General features: G+C 41.2%; 1 protein-coding gene across 1 annotated transcript; it reads left to right on the forward strand.

Moving 5' to 3' along the window:
• Positions 1 to 956: 956 nt before the first annotated feature.
• LOC105992370 (histone H2B subacrosomal variant-like) lies at positions 957 to 1,325 on the forward strand. Its single transcript, XM_013025225.1, has one exon. It carries the CDS (start codon positions 957 to 959, stop codon positions 1,323 to 1,325), a length of 369 nt encoding a protein of 122 aa, XP_012880679.1.
• The last annotated feature ends 20,159 nt before the right edge of the window (positions 1,326 to 21,484 follow it).

Raw genomic sequence — 21,484 nt, forward strand, 5'->3', positions numbered from 1 at the left:
AGGTGTCACTTAAGTGGGAGAGCACCAGCCTTAAGCAAAAATATCTGATAAAGGGAGTGAAGCCCTAAGTTCAAGCTAGCACATAAAAACAAAATCAATGAATAAATCTCCAAGCAAAAACATAAAAGATCATGATTCTAAACCTTCACGTTTACTTTCATTATAAAACCACTTATTTTATTGTAAATTAGCCATACACTTATATTTATTATAAAATAATCATTTTGAGATTTGTAATAGATTATTTAATTATTCATTTGCTTATTAAATAAATTCATGTCTGCTTTTATAAACACAGTGACCTGGAGTTTGACAGCCTTTCTTTTATGGACCTTAAAAACACTCTCAAATTTCATGGTTTTGTCTAATTCTCAGAATATGGAACAGAATGTTTATAAATTGCTAAGGAATAAAGTTTATTTAAAAATGAAGGAGGAGGAGGAAGGCGGCGGCACTGGTGGCTCATGCCTATAGACTACTCAGGAGACTGAGATCTGAGGATCACAGTTCAAAGCCAGCCCAGGCATGAAACTCCTTGAGACTCTTATCTCTAATTAACCAGCAAAAAACAACAACAACAAAAAAAAAAGCCAGAAGAGGAGCTATAGCTCAAGTGCTAGCCTTGAGCAAAGAAGATTGGGGACAGTACCCAGGCCCTGCATTTAAGCCCTAGGCAGGCACCCAAAAGATTTTTAAAAAAGTAAATAAAAAGGGAAAACTCTTTTCTACCACCTTCCTTTCTTTTTAGGAAAACCTTAGGTTGGCCAAGAATAGATTTGCCCTTAACAACAACTCAATGCTGTTGCCAAGTGATTGTGACATAGGAAAAGTAATCACCAATCAGAGAGAAGACCTGGCAGCCTGATTGTGACTCATCACTATAAATAGGAGTACTTCTGTCCATGCTTAGGCCCTTCCTCTCTCCATGCCTGCCCGATACAGGGAACAACATCACTATGGCCAGATCAAGCAACGGAAAGTCGAGATTCTTCGGAGGAAATCTAAGCCCAATCTCCAGAAACAAGTCGCACTCCACCACCAGTATTGGCCGTAGAAATTATTCACTCTACATAAACAAGATTCTGAAGGAAGTTGTTCCCTGTAGGAGCATATCATCTAGCACCGTGGACTTCTTGAACACCCTGATCAATGAAACCTTTGCAATGATTGCTGTGGAAGCCCGCCAGCTGATGAATTACAGAAAGCGTTGTACTCTCACCCCAGAAGATATCCAGAAGGCAGTCTATTTGCTGCTTCCTAAGAAACTTGCTAGATATGCAGTGGCTTTTGGAAGTGAAGCGGTCCATAGATTTGTCCACTCCTGATCAACATGTTCCAGCTTCCTTGAATCCTGGAGTAAACTATCCAATCATGAAGGCTGACTTTTTTTTTTAATCTTCATACTAGTTCTGGGTATTTTCTTATTTCTCTTATCTCTAAGGACAACTTACTTTGTTGCTATTTTACCTTTTAACTATTTGACTAGATTTTTCCTACACCTGTCAGAAACATTGTCCTTTTTCCTATGGATGCACAAGCCTCAATGTGCAATTTTAATGCTACTTTTATCTATAAGGTATTGTTAATAGGTACAAGATTATTTGGTCTAGTTATGGCTACTAGATCTTGAATTTGAATTTAGAAAGATGAGCATGTTAATCAAAAGTATATGAGCACTGCTAAGTTTTCATCAGAAAAAAAATCTATTTTAATTGGGTGTTAGTGGCTTGTGCCTATAATTCTATCTACTCAGAAGGAGTTTGAAGTTCAAGACTCTTATCTCCAATTAACCAGAAAAAAAGATAGATTGGAGGTGTAGAGTACCAGCCATGAGTGAAAAAGCTAAACAAGATCATGAGGCCCTAAGTTCAAGACCCAGTAACACTCTCCACCACACACAAAGTATTTTATAGAACGAATTCCATTCAATCAATCTAGTTCTTTAAGGAGTACTTTATAGATCATGTTAACTATTTCCTTTTTAGGTCTTGCTTCTTGCATTTGATGTTCAAATCAATGGTATCTTAAACATTTGGTTCACTGAAGCTAACGGCTCTCCATTTATAACCACTCTCCACTTATAATGCCAATAGCTTATAAAACCCAATAGCTTACCACCCAACTTATGAACTTTAAGAAGTTTACAAAGGTCATGGGCTCTTCCTAATGCCATCTCCCTGTCTAGTCACCTATCTAGCTTTCTTTCCTATTCTTTTGCTTTGTTCTGCTACCCATACAAACACTTCTAGCAGAATTGTTCATGCCACTGATGGTACAACGCAGGGTTACACTGAGAGTTTTCCTGTGATTGACTATTACACCTGGTCACACATGTATCAATGGTTTGTTCTTTTTATTTCTATATTATTCAGTATTTCACAGTATGAATATGCCACCATTCTTATGAATTCTCTGTTAAAGGTGACTTGGGTAGCTTCCTGATTTTTTAAATTGTTGTCCTGGAGTTTGAACTAAGGGCCTGGACATTGTCTCTGAGCTTCTTTTGCTCTAGGTTAGTGCTCCACCACTTGAGCCACAGTGCCACTTCCAGCTTTTTCTGAGTAGTTTATTGAGGATAAGAGACTTTCCTACCTGTTTTTGTGACTAATGCTGCTATAATAATTGGAGTTCTGAAAATAGCAAAAACCACATATAGCATGTGCCCAACATTCTACATACATTAACCCCAACAGCCTTATGAGGATTAAATTATTCCCACCATCACCACCCAGATAATAAAATGGGGCTCAGAGAACTAAGCAACTTGTGTGAGGTCACAGAGCCACAAGGCTGTGTAAGTGGTAAAGCTGGGATTTTATTAGGTCACTGAGTCTGCTATAGACATACTACATGCTGTGGATATTCTTATACCCATCTTTTGCTACCCAGAATCCTTCAGGAAAAATATTCTAAGGAGGGAATTTGGGGGTTCTGATAGAAGTGGATGACAGAATTTTTTTTTTCTGGTTGCAAGGAACACACAAATTTCTCCAAGAGTAAAACAACACACACACACACACCCCACACACCATCTGTTTGAACTAATATTTATGTGAGGATTGCTCCATTACACACTTAGGGTCCGCTCTGTTTCTCCTGGTCGGTCTCACATCTAAAACCTTCCCTGTCAGAGTTTCAGGAAATAAACTCAGAGGTTCTTCTCATCCTATTCAACTTGGTACCAGACAGATTGCTGGTTACCTACAGTCTAGTATCTTAATCAGATGTCTCCATCTATTTTGTGAGTGTAGTTCGATGACAGAACGGCCTCATGATCTAACAGGCCAGCAAGATTACAGCTAGACAAGAGATGTTACAGTGTCAGTCCAGTTGGTGTCAGTCCTAAGGCTTGAACTCAGGGCCTGAGTGCTGTCCCTTTTGATAAAGGCTAGTCCTCTACCACTTACGCCATAGCTCCACTTAAGTCTTTTGGGTTGTTTAGTGGAAATAAGAGTCTCACCAACTTTCCAACTGCAGTCCTCAGATCTCAGCCTCCTGAGTAGCTAGGATTACAGGGGGGAGCCCCCAACCCCCAGATAGAATCATATTTTGAATAAACCCCCAAGCCCAGGTTTTAACATTGTTACAAAGACATACATAAATTGAAGAATACTCAGTAAGCTTAATGTGGGCCACAAAGCCTAAATATAGCCCTATATTACATAAAATGACTTTCAGCAAATGATGGATTATATTTGTAATTGTGGGCTCTGTAGATTATAATGCAGCAGAACAATTGGGTACGTGAATATCAGTATGTTATAGTTGTTAGCAGAATTCAAGAAAATGGCATACTGTACAGGTACGTAGGCTGGGAACAATAGGCTAGAGCATCCAGGTTTGTGTAAAGACCATCTATGAGGTCTGCACAATGACAAATTGCCTGATAATGAAGTCATCTAACAATGCATTTCTCAAAGACTAAATACCTGGATATTTACAGGAAAAGTTTGTAGACCACTGGTTTTCACAATGCTGTTATATTTGCAAGGCTTATAATGTCTATAGCAGTATTTGAAGCCTTTGTCAGTTTACTTCAGCTCACAAATATAAATATTATATAGTTGACTTTTCAAGCCATAAGAATAAAGAGGATAAATGCAAATGCTATTCAATAATTTGGGCAATGTAGTCAGGTACCGATGTCATACTCCTGTAATCTTAGCTCCTCTGAAGGCTGAGATCCAGAGGATCAAAGCCACTCCAGAAAGAAACAACCAAGAGATAGGAGTTTGGCAAAAGGTGAGACTGGAGGCATGTCACAAGTAGTGGAGTGCCAGCCAAGATAGCAAGCTAAGCAAGCAAGCTAAGCAAGCAAGCTAAGTAAGCAAACTAAGTAAGCAAGCTAAGTAAGCAAGCTAAACAAGCAAGCTGATAAGTATCAAAGTCCCAAGTTCAAAACCCAGCACAAGAAAGGAAGGAAGGAAGGGAAGAAGGGAGGAAGGAAGGAAGGGGGAGGGAGGGAGGGAAGGAAGGAAGGAAGGAAGGAAGGAAGGAAGGAAGGAAGGAAGGAAGGAAGGAAGGAAGGAAGGAAGGAAGGAAGCCAGAGTAGCTACTTTAAAGTAGGACTTGAACCCTGGTTACTAAGACAGAGAAACCAGATAGAACACAGGTCTCCAATAACTGCTTTTCTAATCCATGATTGACATAAGAAAAATAAACTTTTGTTTAAACTTTTGTCTTAATGTTCTATCATCATTCATTCTCAAACCTAATTCTAATACAGACATCCAGAAGATTATTGGCTGCTACACAATGCAGTTAGTTTCAAAATGATGACATACTTATTAAATAAAAACAAATTAATCTAGAAATGGAGGATGATGAATGCCCTGTGTACTGGCCAAATGATGTAGCTGTAAAAATGAACTCTCCTCCCATTTAGCCGCCACCTCCAGGCATGTGGTACAGATGGCAAGAGCTTACTCATTAGTAGTCTGCTGTACACATGACAGGAATTTGCCAACCACATGAGCAACATATGTTTTTGGTACTTTGAGACAGTACTGCCATGTAAATATCTGTCAGGCATGTGAGGGACAGCTTTAAATAGTGACATGCATGATACCACCAGAAGGTTCAAAGTACAGAACATCTGGCCAAAGTCAAGTGGCCTGCCAGCACTGGTGGCTTAAGACTGGTGGCTCTTCAGTGGATCTGAGAATTTAAGGTTCAAAACCAGCCTGGGAAGGAACTTCCATGAGACTCATGTCCAATTAACTACCAAAGGCAGAAGTGCAACTATGGCTTAAGTGACTCAAGTCGTAGAGAGTTACCCTTGAACATGAAAGCTCAGGGACAGTGCCCAGGCTCCTAGTTCAAATCCTAGGACAGGCGCACAAGCCTACGCGCATGCACACATGCACGCACGCACGCGCGCACACACACACACAAAGTCAAGTGACCTTGTGCCGAAGGTAACACTTGTTTAAAGCTTTCAAGAGGATAGTTAGAGATATAATAATCCTTAAGTTCATTTCTTATCTCTGTGCTCTCAGGTGCTGAGAGTGTTTCTTCTGATAGCTTATTGTTTCAAAATACATTTGGCAATATTAGGAAGTGAAAGATATGGGGAGAAAGCAGTAGGTTTATGTGTCCAATTGGAAGGGTAATCAATGCCTTCCAGATTAAGGGTCCAGGAAGTGGCGCTGTAGCTCAAGTGGTAGAGTGCTAACCTTGAGCTGAAGAGCTGAGGGACAGCGCGCAGGCCTAGAGTTCAAGCCCCACAACCGACAAAAAAAAAAAAGATTAAGGGTCCAGGGACTGGGAAGGTGGCTCAGCAGTAGAGTGCTTGCCTTGCATGCATGAGGCCCTGGGTTCAATTCCTCAGCACCACATAAACAGAAAAGGCTGGAAGTGACACTGTGGTTCAAGTGGTAGAGCACTAGCCTTGAGCTGAAGAGCTGAGGGATGGCGTCCAGGCCTAGAATTCAAGCCCCACAACCAATAACAACAACAACAACAAAAAAGATTAAGAGTTCAAAATAGGATTGCAGAGAAGTGGTGGCTGAAAGTGGTAGAGCACTAGCCTTGGATGAAAAAGCTCAGGGACAGTGCCCAGGCCCTGAGTTCAAGGACTCAAGGACTGGCAAAAAAAAAAAGGTAAATAAACTGGAAAATCAATCATCCATAACGGACATGAGTACCGCTTCTAAAATTGGAAAGACTAGCAAACACACATTGTAATTTAGTAGCGCAGATGAGCAGAAGAGTATCTTGGAGCCAGGGGTGAGGAAGGAGAACCTGACCTGTAATTGTAAGATTTCTGAGGCTCAGTGGCCGGAGAGTAGGGGTGGGGGAGCTGAGAAAAGCATAGCTTTGTGAAAATCTCACCTCTTGTTAGTTTTGCCTCTAGGAGCTCTGCCTAGGAGCTCTGCTAGGTTTATACAGTCAATATAGGAGAAAAGTCGATGCCTCTCAAAATAAGGAAAAATAAACCATATATAAATACACCAGAGCATTCTGTTCTTAGCAAGTCCCCAGAAAAAAACTAATCAAGCTTAATTAACCTGGATGAAAAAAGTACGAAAATACCCCCAACTCCTGCTGGCTCTAGCCATCCTGTCCTACCTAAGGGGAGACAAAAGTGAGAACAAGTATGTTAAGTCCACATTCAAGAGGCAATGGCTCACTAATAAGTGATCACGGAGCTATAGAAGGCTTCTCTTCCTACACCTTACCCCACAAGATCAAGTTTATTATCCTACATCAGGAAAAAGTTCATTATATCCTAGATCAGGCTGGGTGTGATAATAATGACATAAATGTCAGCCAAGAGCCCAGCATGGTGGTACACATTTTAATCACAGCTCCTAGGAGGCTGAAACTGACGGATCATGAATTTAGAGCCACCTTGGGCTACATAGTGAGACACTGTCTTAAAAACAAAAAATTCAGCCAGGTGCCAGTGGCTAACTCTTCCCTACAATTAACTACCAAAAAGCTAGAGTAGAACTGTAGTTCAAGTGGTAGAGTAGCAGCTCTGAATGAAAAAGCTATCAGACTGTACTCAAGCCCTGAGTTCAAGCCCCACAATACACACACACACACACACACACACACACACACACACACACACACTTTAAGAGTTACACTGCAAATCTGTAATCTCAGCACATGGGAGGCTGAGGCAGAAGGCAAATACAAATTTGAAGCCAACCTAGGCTATACAACAGGACTCAGTCTCAAAACAAGTGAGTCAGGCGCTAGTGGCTTACATCTGTAATCCTAACTATTCAGGAGTCTGAGATCTGAGGATCATAATTCCAAGCCAACCTGAGCATTGGAAAGGTCTTGAGACTCTGATCTCCAACTAACCACCAGAAAACTGGAAGTGGTGCTGTGGCTCAAAGTGGTAGAACACTAGCTTTGAGCAAAAAAAGCTCAGGGATAACTCTCAGGCCTTGAGTTCAAGCCCCACAACAACCACCAACAACAAGAACAATCAAAAATAAAAAGGAGCAGGAAAGGGTAAAAGATATTGAACACAGCAAGTTTTGATATAAGTTGCTACCCTGAAATGTATAAATTGTATACTTAGCTTATGTCCACATGAACAAAACAAACCAACCTTACCAGAATGAGGAAAAAGGCTTATCTAACCCACAAGGGATTTTACCCTTCACCATCAGTCAACAAGAGGAAATTTCTGGCACTTGTTAAAATCAGTACATTTCTGTACTGATTTTAGATAATTACAGATAATTACATTGAAAAATATTTAGTTGTAGGCCCAAAAGCCCTATTAAAATATGATATGTGGTAGCTAATTAGGTTACAAAGTTTGCTAAAATCATTTTGAAAACCAGGCCAAAAATTGGTCTAGACAGTATCTATGGGTAAACATCATTGCATTCAATTCTCTGACTGAAGAGAAAAGCAAGAAAAAAATCTGATGGTAATTTGATTTTAGGAGAAGAAAACTATGATAAAATGTTATTATTAGGAACTGAGTAGTTGCATTGTGCTCCTAAATTGCTTTGTTGAATGGCAACTCCTTTGTACAAATAAAGATTTTTTAAAAAATCTTAAAAAGTGAGCAGATGAAAGCGGCAGCTGTGGCTCAAGTGGTAGAGTGTTCGCTTTGAGCTAAAGAAGCTCAGGGACAGTGCCCCAGAGTCCAAGCCCCAGGACCAGCCAAAAAAAAAAAAAAGTGAGTATATATTATTTTAAGCAAAATACCTACAGAATCATGAACATATTGAGAACATGTAATTGAAATCCCATGGGAAATTCTAGCCTTTTGTGGCATTGTGTGTGTGTGTGTGTGTGTGTGTGTGTGTGTGTATGCATGCATGCCTGTGAATGTATACCAGAGATTGAATTCAGGGCCTGGGTGCTATTCCTGAGCCTTTTCACTCAAGACTGGTGCTCTACCACTTGAGCCACACTTCCATTTCTGGCTTTTTGGTGGTTAATTGGAAGTAAGAGTCTACAGTAATCAACTTTCCTGACTAGGCTGGCCTTCCAGCCTCTTGAGTAGCCAGGATTACAGTCATGAACCTTTGCCTCCCTACTACAAGGATTTTGTTTGTTTGTTTGGTTGGGTTTTTTTTTTTTTTTGCCAGTCCCAGGGCTTGAACTCTGGCCCTGGGATCTGTCTCTGAATTTCTTTTGCTCAAGACTAGCTCTCTATCACTTGAGCCACAGCACCACTTCTGGCTTTTTCTGAGTAGTTTATTGGAGATAAGCATCACATGGACTTTCCTACTCCGACTAGCTTTGAACCATGATCCTCAGATCTTAGCCTCCTGAGTAGCTAGGATTACAAGTATGAGCCACCAGTACCTGGCTTATAAGGCATTTTTAAAGCTCAGGATTAACTGCAAAGATTCAAGCAAACCCAAAGGCTTCAGACAATTAGCGCGTGTGCGTGCGTATGTGTGTGTGTGTGTGCACACACACACACATACACATATCACCAGATCTAGAGACAACTTATCCCCATTTTGAAGAATCTCAGAAAATATAATGAGCTGCCATCTCATGTGACTTTCTAGCTAAGTATGTTTTCCATGGAGCTGGTTTTCACCCTGAATGGTGAGTTCCAGGAAGCTGGGACTCAATTTTCAGTCCATTTCATGGACTTTACTGACAAGTGCAATCCCAGGAATACAGTGAAGGAAAAGGTAACAGAAGCAGAGGGTCAGAAGCAATACATGCTAATGTATTGATCACAGTGGCTTTTATTTCACAACCTATAGTTTGACTGTGGCTTCACTTGGCCATACAGAACATGTCTGAACGTGACAAGGTATTTACTAGTTCTCTGAAACACACATTTTTCACTGGCCACAGTGCGATCAATGAGGAGTATATTTCTTATAAGGCCCAGGGTGAAACCTCTTCAGCAGGCAATAGGGAAACTGTCCCAGACCTTGTGACATAGGACTGCATTCAGATATAAGAATGGTAAGAGGGGTCAGCGACTCAGAAGGCATTTCTGCAGTAGGTACTTGCATTTCTTAGGTATGAGGAATGCATGGGCTCACTTCAAACCCTTCATCACCGCAGCCATGGCAGAGCTATAAAACCTGAGGCCTTCAAGTGAGATTGAAAAAAAATGCTTTTTGTATAGCCAACATTGATAGATGTCTGCAGTTAGAATCTCCTTCTACTCTGTGAATAATAGGTACTTCAAAGTCCAGTTTTATTCAACATATTAGTCATCCATTCATCACTGTAACAAAATTCCTGGCACCAACAACTTGAAAAGGAGGTATATTTTATTCTGCTACATGGGTTCAGAGGTCTTTATGCTCATTATCCCCTGGCTCCATTGTTATAGATTTCTGAAAAGGCAGAACATCATGGTAGCAGAAGAGTGTGGCAGAGGAGGCTGCTCACTTCATGGCAGCCAGGAAACAGAAAAGAAGAAAGGAAGAGTCAAAATATAAAGACACATCTCTAAGGAGCCTACTTCCATTTCCAGATACTGTATTCAGCTATGAGCTCATCAGTGGATGGGCCATTAATCCAAACACCTCTCAAAAGCATTCCCTGCTGAGGACCAAGCCCTCAAGTTCCTGAGCCTTCTGTGGGGACACTTCATAGCCAAAACATCACATCCAGCTTTCTGCATAAATTGAGCTTTCTAGTCAGCTCCCACAGACTTGCTACCCCTCCACCTCTTCCAGAATGACATGACATCTCAGAGCCTGGACTGAGAGTCAAAGGACATTTATTGTCAGTGCTCTTTCAAGATTGAGCATTTTAGGAGCAAGCACCAGGTTTGGGTCAAATTGTTCTTCTTGAATCTTCCCAAGAAGGCAGTCTAACCTCAGAATTGCTCATTTGCAGCACTTTCCTGAGTAGCGGTTCAACTAAGCTCATTCATTTTCTTGAATTTTATGCAAATTTTAAGTGCATGTTTTTGTAAAGGCACATTTAGAGGATAAAACATTAAACAACTCAAATTTCCTAGTTTTAAAAGAAATTGCCAATAACTGCACAATTATGAAGTTATTGAACTGTGACTATATTACTTTTTGTTTTTAGATGGTGAACAAGCCAACTCATCATCTTTTTCTGATGTCATGACTCACGGGAGACTTGCGGTATCATGACTTACTACCCTCACTTACAGTGCATCTGCCTACTGTTCGGCTGATGCTATGTTCTTTTTACAAAGAAAACTGAGTATCATATTATTGAATTGTGGTGTATGTGTGTGCATGTGCATGTGTGCGGGCCTACGTGCTTACCCCTGCCAGTACTGCTATTTGAACTTAGCTTGGTGCTCTACCACATAATCCACACCATCTCCAGTTCTGGCTTTATGCTGGTTAATCTAGATAAGAGTCTTCTCCATCTATCCAGGCTGGCTATGAACCTCAAACCTGAGATCTTGGTCTTCTAAGTAGCTAGAATTATAGACATGAACTCAGATTATTGGATTTTTGAGATTCAAAGCCTCATCTTCAGTCAGTCATCAAACCCTGTGTCTTTTCCTTTATATTGTACTCCTGGTTCTAGTCTCTTAACTTTGTCTTTTCATCAAGTGCAAAGGGCAAGCCTGATCTTCACGACCTGGCATTAGCACAAGGCTAATGGCTCTGAGCTCTTCTACCCAATCTGTTCCTTAGACTGATGCCTAGCTAGTAGCAGATATTCTTTTTATGATGTTTCAGCTACTCATCCACTTAATCTACTTGAGTGTCTTTAGGCCATACTTCTCCATTAATCTCAGAGAATGCAATAGCAACAGTAACACAACTTTAGGGGCACCCCAAGTGTCTTGGACTACTACTGTTCTCACTTTTCAGATAAGAAACTTTGGTTCAGAAACATGAAATACTTGGGCAAAATCACCCAGCTGGCAAGTCATTGGCTCATTCCTATAAACCTAGAAATGCAGGAGGCTGAGATCTGAGGATCACAGTTCAAAGCCAGCCTGGACAGGAAAGCCTGTGAGACTCTTATCTCCACTTAACTACAAAGTAGTTACAGAAATAGAGCTGTGGTTCAAGTAGTAGAGCACTAGCATTGAGCAAGAGAAGCTCAAAGACAGTTCAAGTCCTGAGTTCAAGTCTCAAGACCGACACCAAAATATAAAAAAAGTTTGCCTAATGTATTTGTAACTTAATCCTATCACAACCTATTTGACAAAGCAGGAAAGTGAGGCCCAAGGACTTAGATTCTTTCCCCACATCTTACAGTTTAAAATATCAGAGCTGTGAACCAAAGCTCCAGGCTCTGCAGTTGGTGTTCTTTGCTTTTACTTCTTCCCATAGGAGACTAGCTAGTGCTTAGTGAAGCCAAGACTTCACTACACTAAGACTGCCTGTATTCTTAGTTCTCTGAGTTTTCTAATTTTTTATCACAGAAACTCTAAAAATTAGCTTCCACAAGTCCCACTCAATAAAAAAAAAATCACATAGTACAGTTGTGTCTATGTGATCCTGCCCTCTGAATTCAGAGAAAAGTCTCTGTTTGTGGATGTAACTGATTTTATGCTAGAGGCACATAATATGTGGCTTCAGAGAAGAAAAAGGTAACAGCAACCTGTAAGCTCCTGCCATGACTGAAAGGAGTAAAGCAGCAAGCAGCATAGTCTTCAGGGGAAACTCAGAGTGTTGAGGAGGGAAGAAAGAACAGGTAGCTAGGGAAGAAGGGAAACACACAGCACCTTAATATGCTGATAGAAATACAAACTTTACATAGTTCCTTAGAATTGTGGTCGATTCAAAATTTGAAATACAGCCAGACACTATGGCTCATGCCTGTAATCCTAGCTACTCAGAAGGCTGAGATCTGAGGATCACAGTTCAAGCCAGGTAGGAAAGTCAGTGAGATTCTTATCTCTAATTAACCACCAAAAAGCCAGAAATGATGTGGCTCAAGCGGTAGAGCACTACCAGCCAGCCTGGAGCAGAAAAAGCTAAGGGACAGAGTGTCCAGGCACTGAGTTCAAGCCCTAGTACTGCCACCCCTCCCCCCACACACACTCCCCCCAAGGTATCTTTCTACATTGTTCCTTTGTCATTCTGGCTTCTATTTCCAGTTACCTATTTCCAGTTTCCTATGATCCAGAACAGCTAATGGGGCTCCAGCAATTATATACACATCCAAGGCAGCAGGAAGAAGGGGAATGATGGCTCTATTCCTTCCCTTTCAAAGAAAATTTCCAGAAATAACTCAAAACTTTTTTTTTGGTCGATCATGGGGCTTGAACTCAGGACCTAGGCACTGTCCCTGAGCTTTTGTACTCCATTTCTGGTGTTCTGGTGGTCAATTGGAGATTAATTGGAGAATTTTCCTGCCTGGGCTGGCTTCAAACTGAAATCCTCAGATCTCAGCCTCCTGAGTAGCTAGGATTATAGGTATGAGCCACCAGCACCCAGCTCAAAACACTTCTACTTGTATCTTTTTTGAGAATTTTCTCACATAACCATTCCTAAACTTAATGGCAAGTGGGACACACCTCCCCATATAGATGCAGAGCTCTGTACTGAAGAGGGAGAAAATGATATTGGGATGTGAAAGCCACAGGCTGTGTCACAGGATAAACACAACAACAACAATGCAATAATAGTCTTTCTTTCCTCCAAGTATTCAGGGCAGTATATTCCAACACCAAAAAAAGTAAGGGGGGAGGCAGAAATGGGATCATATATTTTCTACTCATAAAATTTTTAATATGAAATCAATTTAGATACTTTTGTAACATGAGTAATGGAAATAGATTGACTATGAAGCAAAAAATGAGAAAAGTGAGTTTTGTATTATATTAAAATACCAATATTGCTTTAATCTGGCAATTGGCTTTTGTCCTCAGGCATTGGTGGCTGGATGCCTTTGATAAGAAATCCTTTTACATTTCCAGTCATCTGTATTCTTACACTGTTACCCAGTGGATTGCTTACATTGAACCTGCAGCAGCCCACTTTTCTACCTTATTATATTCATATTGCAAGTAAGCACAGCACAATTTGCAAGAGACACTGTGATCAAGAATGTCTTTGACTCTGAGCCATTCACAACACCACATGGAGGCTGGGAAGGTGGCTCAGTGGTAGAGCGCTTGCCTTGCATGCCTGAGGCCCTGGGTTCAATTCCTCAGCACCACATAAACAAGAAAAAAAAAATCACAACACCACATGGAAAACAACATGTTGACCTCCTTCTAAAATTGTAAAATGTGAAATTAAAAAAATAATACGGTATATGATTAATTCTCAAACAAGAACAATTGTCCTTCTAATTAATATATTTCCTTTCAACAATGGTACTCATAAGTGAGCTGTTACCAAGTGATCTTCATGTGCCAAGAATGGAGTTGAGTATTTTATCCATTCACAATCTAGGAGCAGTGCTTCAGTGTGATGCTGTCTAAAATCTCTTTTCCTTAGGCTACATCCTTCAGTCATCTTTTCCACAAATATAGACAAAAACCAAGAGATAAGGGTATGGATATGGTGGTAAATGCCTGTAGTCCCAACTACTTGAGAAGCAGAAGTAATAAACATTAAGTCAGACATCAGCTCAAGATAATATGAAAACCAAACTAAAATAAAGCATGAGGGGCTGGGAAAATGGCTCAGTGGTAGAGTGCTTGCCTTGCACGCATGAGGCCCTGGGTTCAATTCCTCAGCACCACATAACCAAAAAGAAAAAAGCCAGAAGTGGCACTGTGGCTCAAGTGGCAGAGCACTAGCCTTGAGCTGAAGAGCTGAGGGACAGTGCCCAGACCCAGAGTTCAGGCCCCATGACTGGACCCAAAATAAATAAATAAATAAATAAAATAAAGCATGAAGGACTGAGGATGTGGTTCACAAGGTAAAGTGTTTGCCCTTAAGTGTAAGGCCCTGAGTCCAATCTCAGTACTTAGAGATATTAATACAATTTTTTTGGCCAAGACCAAAGTCTAACCAGAAGTGAGTTTCCTTCATTAACTTGCTAATAATCTTCTTAATTCATAAACAGATACCTAAATACCTTTCTCTGAGGTCTGTATTTAGTCTACATTCTAAGTATTGCTACATTCTTTGTAATTACTGCACTCTAGGTTTCCAAGAGAAAAATGCAGAGGTGTCTACGCTGCAATACATTCCAAAAAGGGTTCCCTCGGAGGTCCAGTTTAAAGCAAAGGGACCTGAGCCCACTTCCCAAAACTCAGTGTCTTTATTACCCAGTTCAGCTAGAAGCTAGTTTAAGGATTTGGTGTTCTTTGCTCTTCCAAAAGTGAATGCTTCTGCAATTTAAAACAGAAATAGCAGGGCATGTTTGAAAATCAGTTAAGAGTTGATATGTGAAAGGTACTTCTGCATTCCACTGCTACTGGACAGAATAGCCTGTGGACAGAAATTCTTCTGAAGATGTTAAAGATACAAACTAATGTCCCCATCCCCAGAAACCAAAGGAAAACCTTCTGGAGAATCAGTAATCAGTGGGTATTCAAATACATACCGCCAAATATGTGTGCTGCTGGTCCTGAGGCTTGAATTCAGGGCTTCAGCTTTGGCTTGGCTTTTTCACTCAAGGCGAGTGCTCCGCCACATGAGCCACAGCCCCATTTCTGGTGTTTTGCTGATTAATTGAAGAGAAGAGGCTCTGTGACTTTTCTGTTTAAGTTGACTTTAAACGATGGTCTACAGATATCATTCTCTTAAGTAGCCAGGATTTCAATAGTAAGTAGCAATGCTCAGCCTCAAAAGATTTTTATTAGCAAAACTGAAGTAATAATTTGATGATTTGGTACATTCCACTATTATGGTACCCAGACTAGTGTTGTGTACAGGAACTCGATCAGCCAGAAACAGAGAAGACGCATTTTGAGCTTGGGTGTCTTTATTGGACAGCCAGTGAATGCAAGTTGGACTCCTGTCTCAAAGACCTGCAGCCCCTCGAATACACTTAACATTGCTAGGAAACTGAGCCATGTGAACAGGAGAGGAAAGAAAGAGCAGAAAAACAGTACCAACAAACCAGATCAACTCCAATGGAGAGCTGAAGTGGGTCACCATGGTGACTGAAGGAGAGCCACACATGAGGCATGACTTAATGGTGCCTGACCCAGTCCTTGCCTAAATAGGGGCAGGGGCAGGAGGGCAGGGTCACAGGAAACTCAAGAGTCTTCCATGATCAAAGGACAGGACTGACAGGTCCAGTTACCTATTGTCCAAATCTCCACCCCTGCCTCTAGGAATTCTGACATGCCCATCACTTGAGGGTGGAACTTCCCTTCCTCTACCATCAAGACAAGATGGTGCCAGTTAAACCCACTTCCTTAATATCTGCCACGAGGCCAACATAGACTTACTTAGACCCAGAGATATCCTTATTTCAATACAAATCATTCTGTCTTCAATCATTCCCTGGCATCTCTTGTCTGCTTTTAATTCACACATTCAGGTCTTCCCCATTAATGTGCTGATTTTCGCCTTGCTTCTATGTATTTGGGAATTTTATGATATTGAAATAAGAATAGTGGGTCTAATGGGCACCATCATGGCCAAGGGCTGCAGGTCTTTAGAACAGGAGTCCACCTATAGTCGCCAGCTTTCTAATAAAGACTCTCAATTCAACCTCTCACTGGCTTTCTAATAAAGACTCTCAATTCATCCTCTCAAAATGTGGCTTCTCTGTATCTCGTGACTGAATTCCCATACAACAATCTATATTTTCAAAGTTAAGCCTTCCTAAATATTAATAAGAATTTGAACATTAATGTTTTCTCATCTATTTCAACGGATTGTTGGGAAAATGAGCTGAGGAAATAGGGCAATCAATAGGAAAACTTTCTAAAATATAATTTTATTGCTGTGAAGGTGTTGTACAGAGGGGTATTTCATAAGTCAGGTAATAAGTACATTTCTGTTTTGGACAATATCCCCCTTCCTAGAATAACTTAAGAAACTACAGACCACATGTAAATGATTACTTGGAGGTGGGAAGAGGCTAGATATGAATTGTTTGTACAAATGATATTTAAGACCCAACCTCAAAGGACTAGAAGGAATAATATTTAACTTGCATTGAAACTAACTTTGTAAACATTTTGTCTCCCTTAGTTTTGTATCCAGTCTATGAATTCAACATTTCTGTTTAACAGGAAAACAGAAATGAGGTGACTTAGCCTGTGACCATATCACTAATAAGAGCCTGAGTAGAATTTACATTCAGAAAGGAAGGCTAGAGAGCATAAGTAGCAAGAACAGGATTGGCCAGCACACTTCTTCCTGTTTCTGGGTCTGGTTGCATGTAGTTTCTAACTGAGGAACACAGGGGCTCCCTCCTCCAGTCCTGCAGGTTAGCTTCAGCTCAAGACCCATCTGTTCCTCTGTGGTACAGCCTGAGCCTCCACTTCTGAAAGGGTAGCTCGTTTCCTTTCAGTCCCAGGACCTACTCTCTAGCCATGAGCAACCAGGCCCACCCAGCTATAGCTCCTACCGGCATCCACATGCTGTCCAGCCAATGCTGTACAGACAGAAAGACTCTCATACTACTGGAATGTGGTTGTGTGTGTGTATACACACACACACACACACACACACACACACTGCTACTGGGGCTTAAATTCAGGGCTTGAGTACTGCCCCTGAGCTTTTCTGCTCAAGACCATAACTCTACCACTTGAGCCACAGCTCCACTTCTGGCTTTTAGCTTCTTGGTGAGAGATTAAGAGTCTGATAGACTTTGCTGCCCTCAGATCTCAGTCTCCTGAATAGCTAGGATTACAGGCATGAACCACTGGAGGGTGACTTTCTGCTGGACTTTCTAGATTTCTTACTATAGTGCTCAGGTGACAAGACAAAGAATATGGGCTATCTTGAACCTATAATCTGCCTCTATCACATTTTCATTTTTGTATTTTTACTTGTTTACATTTTATTTATTTGTTTGTTTGGGACTTGAACTCAGGGCCTGGGCGTTGCTCCTGAGCCTTTTTACTCAAGACTAGTGCTCTACCACTTGTAGCTACAGTGCCACTTCCCTCTGTCCCATTTTCTATGTGACAACAGCTGGAAACTCCTGTTAGACTGCTTAACCATCAGGGGATCCCTTTGGCAAGAGTTTCCGTTCTCTTTTGGTAATTGCATATTGGCCAACTGCTAACTTCTCGGGTCCAAGCCAACCCAGCCCTTCCTGTACCCCTTTGCCAAGGCTAACAAAGTCTCTATGTCCTCATGGCCAAGTCTGAGTTAGGGAAAACAAAGGCTTTATGTCCATGGAGATCCTGCGAGCACTTGCCACAAGGGAAATAAGTCCATGATAGAAAAGCCATTTCCTGCAAAGACACAATGGTGTCACAATTCATCAAGACCCAGCTTGATAAGTCAGAGGTAAGAACAGAAGTTTGTACAGCAAAATTTTTTGTTTGGGGTCCAGTCGTGGGGCCTGAACTCTGGGCCTGGGCACTGTCCCTCAGCTCTTCAGCTCAAGGCTAGCATTCTACCACTTGAGCCACAGCGCCACTTCCGGCTTTTTTTCTTTTTGCTTATATGGTGCTGAGGAATCGAACCCAGGGCCTCATGCATGCAAGGCAAGCACTCTACCACTGAGCCACCTTCCCAGCCCAGCATATTTTTTTGTATACTGCAAATGGCCTAAGAGAGTCCCACCTTGGTTTTTAGGATATCCTGTTCTAGGGGAGTGCAAACACCATGTATGAGGATGTCAGGTAGTCCCATGGAGAAGACAGGTGGCCACAAATTAACACCTCCAGCCCCACCCCTACCCCCCCACCCCCGCTCCAAGCAACTCACTAGCTATGGGAGTGATACACCTTCAAGTTGATTAGTCTCAGTCTGCACCAGGTGATATAACCACTGCTGACGTCTGACTTTACCCGCCTGAGACCCTTGAGCCACACTGCCCCCACCAAACTATTCCAAACTTCCTAGACAGCTCCAACTGCTAGGAGCAATAATGGTAAGTATTGTGTCAAAAGTAAAGGAAGATGAAAGTATGAGAAGCTTGTTCCACTTAGAACTAGACGTTGTGTTTTTCGTGCGTATGTATGTTGGTTCCAAGGCTTGAACTCAGGGCCTTGAGAGCTCAGTCTCTGCCCCCCCCTCCCTTTCTGGGCTGGCATTCTGCCACCTGAGCCATGCCTCTAGTCCAGTGTTTTTGCTGGTTAATTGGAGATAGAGTTTTGCAGACTTTTCACTCTGGTCTGGCTTCAAACCACAGTCCTCACATGTCAGCCTCCTAAGTTTCCAGGCTTCCTGAGCCCAGCTGGCTCTATGATCTTTAGAATTTCATTGTGACTCATTACTCAGGTAAAACTGTAATACTCAGGTCAGTAGATTTTTATAAGAATTAGTTAAGCATCCTAAGTAGATCCTGGTACATAGTAGGCAACCAAGATAAACCAGACATCACTGATTCTAAAATGCTCATTAACTATCTTATTGCAGCATCCTAGAACTGGGATTAATTTTATATTGTGCAAGAGTTTAATGAACAGTGTTTTTTTCTTTCTTTATAGTACATAAAATAATGGTACTTCGTACTGTCAGTGATATCTTAAGTTCAATGTGCAATGCAGCACTTCTTTTGTTTTTCCATTACTACAGTATCCAAGAATATATTTTATTCCCTTCCAGGCCTGACAAGGCACACAGCAAAAATAAAAGCAGCACTCTTAATAGACTGCCCCTTACAACCACTTAGAACAATTGAGAATAATTTCCTCATTGCAGCTGACGACTCACTCCAATTTTAAAAGCTGCAAAAGAGCAATAAATATTCTGTGAAACAGCAGGATCTTTAGGAGGGCTGTTTTTACCTTTGTTCACATGCAGTTCTTGTATTAAAGTAATAATAATTGCTAAATACATTAGTCATGGTTCTTCAGAGAAGCAAAACCAGGAGGATAGAGAAGAGATAGACAGATGGATGGATAGATAGATAGATAGATAGATAGATAGATAGATAGATAGATAGATAGATAGATAGATAGATAGATAGATAGATAGATAGATAGACAGATAGACAGATAGACAGACTGGCTTGTGGGGAATTTGCTCACACTGTGGTGGAGGCTGAAAATTCTTATGATTCACGATCTGCAAGCTGAAGCCTCAGGAATGTGAGTAGTATAGATCTAGTCCAAGTCTGAAGATCTGAGAGCCAGGGAAGCCAACTGTAAGTCTTAGCCTGAGGCCAGAAGCAAGACCAGTTGAAATGTCTTAGGTCAGGCAGGAATGAAGAAAAATACCTTTTTGTGGTATTCAGGCCTTCTGGGTGGACTGGCCCATACTCCCTGGGGAAGACAATCTACCAAGTCATCAAGTCAAATATTAATCCCATCCAGAAATGCCTTTACAGGCACACTCAGAAATTATGATTAATCTAAACACTGTGTTGTTGGTCAGACATATAAAATTAACCCTCATTCTAGATAATGTAACTCTAAGATGGGAAATATAATTCCCCTTATTTAAAAACGTTCTACTTAGACTCTACTTAAGTTTGACCAAACTATTAAGCATTTCTAGCCAGGTAGAGTTGTTTGGCTCAAGTCTTGGTTGTAAAAATGGGTCATATAAAAATAAACCTCAAATGAGTGAGTCCCACCAGCACACCTACACATTCACCACCTAGTTCACCTGAAAGCTTCCTGGGCTGACCTTCTTCTTGCCCCTCCATTTGCTGAGCTCTTACCCAAGAACTACCTAATGAAACAAAACACTATGGAACTTTGCAACTAGGCTGAAATAGTTTCTGATATCTCCAATTCCTCTACTAACTTCCATGGCCCTGGGCCTTCTTTCTAACATCCTTGTTATTTGCCACAAGTAGATTTTAAGGGGGGTGCTCTCTCTCTCTCTTTCTCTCTCTCTCTCTCTCATTCCTCATTGGTTACAAAAGTTTAAAAAATCTTTTGACAAAGCAGAAGCTTATCTGTCATGCATCTGTGTCTTCACAGCACTTCATAAAGTATCCTAAACAGATGTTGAAAGATCTTGGCTGAAATGCGACATGCCTTGCAATAAGATGGATGTATACACCAGTGCGTTTACCAAGTGTAATGCTAGGAGCCTTGTCAATGTGTTCCTGCATGCATTCCATCAGAGAACAAAAGTATCATAAATGACTTATACCCTAACTACAAAATGAACCTTCTTTAAACCTGCTCAGTCATGCCCCTATCACTATTTCCAGAAAACAGCTTCAATAAATGTTGATTGAAGAGCCTTTCCTTGGCTTTCTTTCTCCTATCATCCCAGTTTATCTTTCCAGGCATACCAAGAATTTTCCCCTTGTTTTTCTTCAAGCAAGAAACAGTACTTTCTTCACTTACCAGGTCATAACCATGGTTGCTATGACTACAAACACCTAATACCTACCTCTAACCCACTTCCCTCCTCACCTCAGACTCTGCCACTTCAGATTGTCCAAGCAACTTAGTTTGCTAATGATCCTAGTCACTTTCCTCTCTTCCTCTCCCTCCCCCAACTCTCATTTTTTATTCTGGGGCTTGAACTCAGGACCTGAGCTTTTGTAATCAACACCACTTAATCCACAGGTCCATTTTTGGCTTTGTGGTGGCTCATTGGAGACAAGAGTCTCAAGGACTTTTCCTGCCAGGGCTAGCTTTGAAGTGTGATCCTCAGGTCTCAGACTCCTGGGTAGTTATGATTACAGGCATAAACCATTGGCACCCAGCTATAATGTCTCTTATGTTAACTGGAAGGAAACAAAAATAATGGAATACTAAACAAAAATAAATAAATAAATAAGTTTTTGAATATCTCATTATATAGTCCAGACTAGCCTCAAACTTGTGATCCTCCTGTCTCAGACTCTTGGTTGTTGGAATTGCAGACATGTACCACTAGAAATAGTTCAAAAAAATTAATTAGAAAAATCTCTGGTCTGGGCTGGGGAGGTGGCTCAGTGGTAGAGCGCTTGCCTTGCATGCATGAGGCCCTGGGTTTGATTCCCCAGCACCACATAAGCAAAAAAAGAAAAAAGCCGGAAGTAGTGCTGTGGCTCAAGTGGTAGAGTGCTAGCCTTGAGCTGAAGAGCTGAGGGA

Source organism: Dipodomys ordii, unplaced genomic scaffold (genome assembly GCF_000151885.1).
Source record: "Dipodomys ordii isolate 6190 unplaced genomic scaffold, Dord_2.0 Scaffold83, whole genome shotgun sequence".
In the NCBI taxonomy this organism is placed as follows: Eukaryota; Metazoa; Chordata; class Mammalia; order Rodentia; family Heteromyidae; genus Dipodomys; species Dipodomys ordii.